The sequence below is a fragment of the Oculina patagonica genome, unplaced genomic scaffold, assembly GCF_052425735.1.
Source record: "Oculina patagonica isolate OP01 unplaced genomic scaffold, crgOcupat unplaced748, whole genome shotgun sequence".
Classification (NCBI taxonomy): domain Eukaryota; kingdom Metazoa; phylum Cnidaria; class Anthozoa; order Scleractinia; family Oculinidae; genus Oculina; species Oculina patagonica.
In genome coordinates this window covers 1-9,240 of record NW_027558634.1, presented here as the reverse complement: position 1 = coordinate 9,240, position 9,240 = coordinate 1, and the positions used below count along the sequence as shown (strand labels likewise).

The 9,240-nt window shown below is 38.1% G+C and overlaps 1 protein-coding gene across 1 annotated transcript; it reads left to right on the top strand.

Annotated features, from left to right (window-relative positions):
- Nucleotides 1-852: 852 nt before the first annotated feature.
- LOC144641197 (MFS-type transporter SLC18B1-like) lies at nt 853-8,842 on the top strand (the record flags this gene model as incomplete). The annotated part of the gene is made up of 4 exons (XM_078500234.1): nt 853-923; nt 1,674-1,775; nt 2,206-2,306; nt 8,747-8,842. Coding segments are annotated over 4 exons (370 nt in total), but the record flags the coding sequence as incomplete, so codon positions are not given.
- Between the last annotated feature and the right edge of the window lie 398 nt (nt 8,843-9,240).

Sequence of the window (9,240 nt, the reverse complement as noted above, 5' to 3'; positions counted from 1 at the left end):
AAACACTGAATTCACTCAAGCGCATCTAATATAAAGCCATTGTTCGAAAATGTTAATTTATTGAGACTATGACGTCATCGGCGTTGATGCATTCCACAAACAATTAATCAAATCCACAAAATGGTGGCCTAACCGGTCCCTTTATACTACTCATGGGAAATAGTAATAGGGACAAAGTGCACAAATTTGTATATATGGGAAAAACGACTGTCCGATCTATTCATAAAAAACATTAATCCCAATTGTAACTAATGTCAGGTCAAGAGAATAGACGATTTTCGTATTCTCGATATTGGATTGAAACTATCTTGCAATGGAGGCTAACATGCGGGTAATCATTTCAAATGCAAATGACATGACGCTCTTTACTAATTAATAATATATCTATAATTTTAAATGATATTCCCCCTCATTAGGAGCTATTTCCAGTCCAATGCCGAGAATATGAAAATGGCCTATTGTAGGTTGACACTTCGCCTATTTTAGTAAAAGACCACGCATTTCTGTTTGTTTATCTATTACAAGACCAAGAAGAATAATTTGCATGGACTAAGGTCGGTTAGAAAAGAAAGGCAAAAAAAGTGGCCTGTTCCAGGCATTTAGCTAACCGAACGTCCGGAACGGGCTTGACAAAAATGAGTTACATGTTACTTGCGTTTTCGTTTGGCCAGGACTTGCGTGTAACGCGTTGATCATGATTTGTGATGAAAACCTGAACTTGCCAAAACGAAACCGGAACCAGCTTCGGCAAATTTGCAAGACGCTTTTGGCAAACAGCCAATCGCGGTGCAACATTGAAAGCTACGCAGAAAAATACCTCTCGGGTTTGACTGTGAACTTTTTTTATCACAGCTGTTCGTTTTACCACTGCTGGGATAACACAAGGTTACCTTGATCCCATTCTGGGACTGCATTTGGAAGAAGTAAGTATTTTTTTTAGTTCGACACCAAAACCAAGTTTTCTTTCCTACTCGTGTTATTGGACTATAGTATCAGCCAAGGGTAGGTTATTTTCAAAAGAAAATTTAGCAGAAAACTCTTGTAAGGGAAGATTGTATGTTATCTGTTACGTAAAAGTTTAATATACCTATTCACATAGTAGTAAGCAAGGGATACTTCTTGTTACTTAGTTGTCAACTTGTTGTTAGGCTATATATTTTTGCCTTCAATATATCAACCTGAAGAAAAGCTTTTGAACTGGTCTGTCAACGGGTGGTAAGAAAATGAAACGCTTTTATTAGCGAACTGAACAAGCAACAACTCGACTTCTGTCCAGGACTCAGAATTTTCCTTTTTTACAACATTTGACAGGGTGTGACAGGTGATATCCGCTCTACTTCAGACTTCTGGAAACCGAATGAGAGCACGCTTATTTGTAGACGTGAGCACATGTCCAGAATACTTCTTATGTTCACGATGTTTAGACTTTCTAAAGTTCTTTGCAATATTATTTGTTGACGTTGTGGTCCTTTGTTGCAATTGGCTTCCTGGTCGTCTTTGAGCGATTCTCGTTACAACCTTCGCTCGCAATAAACTCGACTTAGGGTCGATGGCCGACTTGAATTGGAAAAATCCAATAGCAAAAATACAAAAGAATAACTCCCTCGGGATTTGTTATTCACGCGGGCTGAATATACCATTTAATACCTGTTTCTTTCCATTCGTCCTGCTAGATGATGAACCTGAATGCTACTCAGATCGGCCTAGTTTTTCTCGTTTTTGCAGTGGTATATACCCTTGTAACACCACTGGCAGGCTGGATAGGAGACAAAACGGTGAGTATTTATAACACACACCGTGCCTTGAGGTTATGAGATATTTGTCAGCCATATTCGTATCCTTACAGATGAAGCCGAAACTCTTCAATGGTGACCGGTCTCTCTTCGTTATCTCTAATGTCCCGCGAAACTGAAAACGAGACGAGCGGTTTGTGTGCGGGAAACCCCTTGTACACTGCAGGCGATATTTGGTGCAATTTTCGTCGCGATTTTCACTGAAATTTTTGCCTCGCTGGGATTAAAACTCGCGTATAAACCAGCCGTGATTTCAGTGCGATTCGGTCATGATCCAGTACGATATCGCTGTAGGTCGTAGGTTACGACGAAAACAGTAACATTCTTGTTTAATATAAGACTAGTGTAGATGCTCTGATACAAACCTCAGTTTGTTTTAACGATAAGCATAATTTGAATTTCTTTTTTGCAGCAATGTCACCGATGGCTGACCATTGCAGGATACATAGGCTCTGGGTTTGGTAGTTTTCTGCTAGGACCTGCACCATTTCTTACTTTTTTCCTGCCTACCAAGTATGTTTCAGACTCTCTTACCATAATCGAGACTTAACGATATACGCTCAAACCCCCTATTAAGCGCCCACCCATTTAGCGCCCATCCGCTATAAATCGACCAGTTATCAAAGTCTTGAAACTGTTTTCAGTATAACACTTTAAATAAAATCTCTATAAAGCGGCCACAGCCACCTTTTGGCGTCCCGACAAGGATTCTTCTATTGTTTTTGCCTCTATTTTATAGCGGCCAGCACTGCTTATGACAGACAAGTGTCTCAGAATAAAAGGTGACAGCTGGTAATATAAAATCATTCAAAAAAAGGTTGTCGTCATCTTCAAGTGATTTTTTAATTCCTTTTCACGTTATTTTTTTTTTTTTTTTTTTTTTTTTATATTTTTTTTTATTATTATTATTGCAACACCAAAAAAAACACTACTTACAAAGCAAAAACATACGCTAGTTACAATACTACTTACAAAAACAATACTTATACTACACTACTTACTATACAATAATTTTATAAACTACAGTATTTACTACTACTATACAGGTTTTTTTTTTTTTACACAATTTTGCTTCATATATAATACACGCTTACACACTAGTAACACTACATAACACTACAAAAATTACAAATTTTCCGCCTAATTTTGAATTATCCTACTTTACCTACAATACTTATATGCTTCAAATATACAGTACGAATTTAGAATGTTATAAAAGAAGTCTTACAGAAGGAAAGCCCACGTACGCTGAAATTGGTCTAAGCATTTACTTGCGATTGCACTCTCTCTAAGTATCTGCAATTTGTCGCGAAGACGAAGAAGAAACGTTCGGAAACACAGTTCGTCTTGGTCACCATTTGTGCAGAAAATATAGTGTTTTCCCAGGATAATTGAATAGTTAAGTGCCTGCCAGTGTGATGTCTTACCGAAAAAACCATATAGTATGATGCTTTGAGTTAGAGATAGTCGTTCTTGGGACTTTTCATACCACCAGTCTTCAAATAATTTCCAGAAGGAGGTTGTTTTTAAGCAATTGACAAGCAAATGGTTTAAAGTCTGTTTTTCAGTATTGCAAAGAAGACAGATGTCGTTGTCAGAAAGGCCATCACGATAAAGGCTCATCTGTGTGGGAAGTATGTTGTGTATAACTTTATATTGGAACATGATGATTTTGGTTTCTTTTGTAATAATGAAAGGTAGTTGATAAACCTTTTGTACATTACTCTCAGTAAAGCCATGACGAAGGATCCTACTTTGCGAAGTTGGTGGTTTGAAGGAGTTATCTAGGAAAGTAGAGTAAATTGAAGCAGTCGATAAGAGTGTTTCACTATTTTGGTTGACAATGTCGGTATGGTTACACAGTTTTAGTTCATTTTTCCACGCACGTGGTATGGCATCGAGGAGGCCGTAGTAGACGGTGAAAGGCACGTTAAGGTTGTATTTTATTTTAAATTCAGCAAGGTTGTAAAAAAGTCCATGCTCGTTCAGTAAATGGTGCAAACGAACAATTCCTTGGGCGAACCAATTTCTATAAAAGATTGGCTTTCTGTCGATAAGAATGCTGCAGTTATTCCATATAATTTCCTGTTTAATATCACTGTTGTTGTCATCTAGTGTTTTAAAATTTTGCCAATATTTTAAGATTGAGCAATAGAAATCCGGCAGATTTTCAAGCTTTAGAGATTTAACATCATAGTTACAATGCGTTAAGAAAGTGAGATTGCCGTGTTGTCGCATAATGTGGTCCGGAATGAATTTCCATGCAGCGGATGAGTTGCTTTGAATTCTGTAGATCCAAGCTGTCTTTAGTGCCTTTTCCATAATTGTAAAATCGCACATTTTTAGTCCACCGTTCTTTTTTTCTCCTATTATGGTAGTTCTTTTGATTTTAGATGGTTTTCCGTCCCAGATAAAGTTGAACGTAATCTTGTTGATTTTCTCGATAAAGTGGTATGGGACGTGCAGGACTGAAGCATTAAAGATCAGTTTAGAGAGACCTAGTGTTTTAACTATATTAATTTTTCCATATAGCGTTAGCTTTCTTCTTTGCCACGCGCTCAGCGATTTTTCTAGGTCTCTTATTTTAGCACCAAAATTGAGTTCATCTGCATCAATTTGGTTATGTGAAAAGAAAACACCTAAAGAAAGTATCGGTTCTTTCGGCCATTTGAAGCCGAAGGGAGTGTCCTGTCTGTTTTTCCACTGCCCTAACCACATTGCTTCAGTTTTCGCGGTATTAATCTCTAGGCCGGAGATGGAACTGAAATCTTTAAGAAAACTAAGCAGCTCATGAACTGATTTTAGATCGCGGATAAAAACAGTGGTGTCATCAGCATATTGTGCTACTTTTATTTCGTTGTCACCAACTTGAATGCCTTTGATGGAAGCATTGTTCTTTAAGGCTCTTGCAAATAATTCAATTCCTAAGATAAACAGAATTCCGGATAGGGGGCAACCTTGTCGAACTCCGCGTTGTAGCGAGAAAAATCAGAAGCATGACCGTTATTGATGACACAACTGGAAACATCGTTATATATTATTTTGATCCAATTTAGGATATCAGGCCCGAAGTTGAAGAGGTTAAGAGCGGCATATAGATAGTTCCATTCTATCGAGTCAAAAGCTTTTTTAAAGTCAAGAAAGATAGCTATACCTTCACAATTTGTTTGGCTTGTGAAATAAATAGTATCTTGCATTAAGCGAATATTTTCACCGATATATCGACCTTTGACATAGCCAGTTTGGTCGGCATTTATGATCTTGGGTAGTACTTTTTCAAGTCTTTTTGCGATAGCTTTGGTGAGGATTTTGTAGTCTACGTTTAGAAGCGAAATTGGTCTTAAGTTTTCTAAGATAGATTTGTCCTTAGATTTTTTCGGAATTAGTGAGATAATCCCTCTTCTCTGGGTGATAGAAAGCTTCCCCGATTGGAAGGCGTGGTTAAGACTGTCTGTTAAGGTTCTCCCGATTTCGTGCCAGAAAAAACGGTAAAATTCTGCTGAAAAGCCGTCAGTGCCTGGTGTTTTTCCAGATTGGAAATCTTTTAGTGCTTCAAGGCATTCATCCATGGTTATTTGACCTTCGCATGCTGATTTGTCTTCCTCTGTTAGCGGAGAAATATTTCCTTGGTTAAAAAACATTGATTCTTCGAATTTACTCGGATCTACATTTTTTGATTTATAAAGGGATTTGTAGAACTGTTTTTCTTTTTCAAGAATCTCAAATTGATCACTTGTAAAGACATTTTCAGCGATTTTCAATCTTGTAACTGTCTTGTTCTTGTAATTTCTTTTTTCTAGGCCGTAGAAGTATTTCGTGTTTCGCTCGCCTTGTTCGTGCCATCTCACTTTACTCCTTAGGATGGCGCCTTTTGTCTTGTAATTCATTATTCTTTTTAGCCGCATTTTTTCTGCGTTAAGTTCGAGGAGTAATTTCTTGTTGTGCGGGTGTTTCTCGGTTTGCGCCTGCAAGGTGTTGATTTTTTCTTGCAGTGACTTCTCTTTATCTTTGTTCACTTTTGCTTTTTGTTTTGAATATTTCACGGTGAAACCCCTGATTTCCATTTTAATAAGATCCCATTTCAGGCCCAAATTAGTTATATCGGAGTATTTCTCCCTAAAATTGGGAATATTCTCGCGTAGGGAGGCGATGTAGTACTCATCTTTGAGGAGTGCGCTGTTAAACTTCCAGAAACCAGGTCCTTTTTTCTGAGCTAGAGTATCTGATTGGATATGTAAAGTGACAGCTGAATGATCGCTTTCAGGTGCTAGTAGGATGTCGCAACCTTTCGTTTGACTGCAGAGGTCTTCTGAGACTAAGAAAAAATCTAAACGACATTGTATTTTAAGTGACTTATTTCTCCAAGTGAAGCGGGAGAGATCGGAATTTAAACTTCGCCAAATGTCGCGGAGACTCAGAGTATGGCAAAGCGTTTCAATAGCCTTTATGACTTTTGCTTTCTGTGTGACGGGTTTTCCACCAATTTTATCCTTTGTAGAAAGCGGGCAGTTGAAATCGCCTCCGATTATTATATTGTCTTGAGAGAAATCTTGTAATAATTGATCAAGCCTTGTAAAGAAACCTAATTGCTGGGTTGCGTCATTTGGAGCGTAGATGTTTACGAGAACAATTGATTGCTCGTCAAGGGAGAGTTTTATGATAATGAACCTGCCATTTTTGTCACAAATAGTTTTTTTCAATTTTACAGTCCACTGACGGGTTAATTAGAATCATCACGCCTTTACTATGGTTTGTGCCATGACTATATATCACCTTGCCGCCCCATTCATTTTCCCATCTTGATGCGCATAAATTTGAGCTATAACACTCTTGCAGAAAAATGAAATGTTGTTTTTGTTTGTGTAGCCATCGGAATATTAATCGACGCTTAAAAGTTTTGTTGAGCCCTCTTACGTTTAGCGACAGGCACTTCAGATGTAGGTCGTTAAGTGTATTCATCTTTTTTGCGGTAGATAATAAAATAATGCAAAAACCCTGCATGGCTGACCAGAGACGAAAAGGTTTTTCCTAATTTGCTTCGATAAAGAGCAAGGTATAGCTGAACGCAGAGTGAGTGAAAATGCAAGTAAATAGTTTTGAATGGCAGAAGGGCAGAAAATACACAGAAAGCTAAAGAAATACAACAAACACACACACACGCCTATACAATAAATCGAAGACATAAAAACATTTAAACGCCGCCTAGATGGATTGCTGAGAAACAGCCGTGAAGGGTTTGAAAGGTTTTGCTTCACGACTATTTCGACAGAGGTTTCGCGTTTTCCGTGACCGCTCGCCTAACAATTATTTCAATTCGAGAAAGATTCATTATACACTTTAGGAGACTTGGCTTACAGAGTTTTACGAGAGAAGGCAATTAATCAACTCAAAACTTAGCAAAAACGGACTAATTTTGTACTGTATTATACCTCACAGTTTCGTGAATGTTCCAGCAGTTCACAGCTCGAAAGGCTTTCCAGATGGCCATAGCTTGCCTCGAATGTATAGCTTGTCGGGCTGAGATTTACTGAAGGCTGCGGGAATATCGTTGCGTCTTGCCTTTTTGAAGGTATCCATCTGCTTCTTTCTGCGATCGACGATCTCGAACGGAAGGTCTTGGTACACTTTATAATTTGTTCCTCGTAGTCGGTGTCCCAGCGAAAGCAACTTCTCAACATCCTTGAATCGTAGGAAGCGAGCAATGATGGTTCTGGAGCTTGTCATCTTTCTTTCTGCCGACTCGATGGACTCGTTGTATTTCTACGTTAGCAGCATCACGGAAGCCCAGATTCGTTTCCATAAACGAGCGCAGCGCTGTCTCTGTGTCCTCTTTGTTTGTGGCGTCTTCTGGGATGTTTTCAAATCTGAGGTTTTCGCGCCTCGAGTAAGCTTCCAGGTATAAATGCTTATCTTCGACCAACTTAAGCTTTTCGCGGAGCTCACTGTTTTGAATCTCCAGTGTTGCAAGTTTCGCGTCAACGCTGTCCTGGATCTTTTGTATTCTTTCATTGGTTGCATTCTTATCTGCTTCATTTGCGTTTAAGTTGGTTTTTAGATCTTCAACATCTTGCTTAATGTTGTCGTGGTCCCCTTCGAGGACTTCTAATCTTCGTTCGAGGTTCTCGAAAGACTTCTGGAAATTGTTTACCGCTACTTCGATAGCGTCCAACTTTTCGAGTTTCTTAAGAATATCTTCCAGTGATTTTTGAAGGTTTTCAGACATGTCCAAAGCGCGTAAAATTATGTCGTCTCCTTCGTCACGTTGTTCGGGAGAGGATGGAGATTCCTTCTCTTTAAGTCTCTTTGCTTCTGGCGAAGTATCTGCGGAGCTTTCGGAGGATAGCTGTCTTGGTCTTCTTTTAGTGAGCAGGGACTTGAATAAATCTTCCATTAAGTCATCCTAAAAAAAGCTCATATAAGGCGAACGGTTTTAATCACGTTATAATGTATTTAAAAAATCTGACCTTTCTAAAGGCCTTACGCTAATTTCTGACGAGCCCCTATTACAAGCCCCTATGACGAGCCGCTATTACGAGCCCTTACTGCGCGCTGAGGAAACTTTCTAAACGCATACAGGGCTGGTAGCCATTGCGTTAACTTCGCTAGCAATTAACCCCCTCAAATGGTCTGTGACCCAGAATTTTTTTTTTGATAGACGACTTCCTCTTCCACTTCTCAGTGGTCTTCTGGACATTTTATCTCCGCGACGAAATCGGCGACCACTCTTTTTTTACATTTCTGACATGAGTAACTCATAATCTCACAAAGGTGAAAGTTTTAGAAAAGAGTCAATGTGCGAAGATTTTCGCGCAAACGCCCTTAAATGGCAACTTGCCATTTCCCAAAGAGTGGCCGCTAAATCAAGGGGTTCTACTGTACTCTGTCGCGTGTGACAGAGCTTGTTGTAGCATGTTGTGTTACGTCGCTGTATCTGTTGTCATTTTTGCTTCCAGGAGAGTTTGGTTCGTATGCCTGTCTATGGCGATCATGGGTTTTTCTTCGGGGACTTTCTTTGTACAATTGATGCCAGATTTAGTGAAAGTAATGAGGTAAGTAGCACTAGTTGTCAAACAGTCTGAGAGTATAACGACTTTTAAAAATAACCTTCAAACATTTCTTTTTTGCAATAGTTTTTAACCTAGTCATAGATTTTAATTATTGCATGTTTTAGTTAGATTTTTAGCTAGTTTAATATTTTTACTCTTTTAACTTAAAACTGAATTTCTGTATTTAAAAACATTTTTTACTTTTATCGTTTTATTCTTTCATGTTAAGCGCATTGAGAATTTTAAATGCGCAATAAGAACCTTATTATTATTATTATTATTATTATTATTATTATTATTATTATTATTATTATATTATTATTATTATTATTATTATTATATTATTATTATTATTATTATTATTATTATTATTATTATTATTATTATGCCCCGGCTTTCTT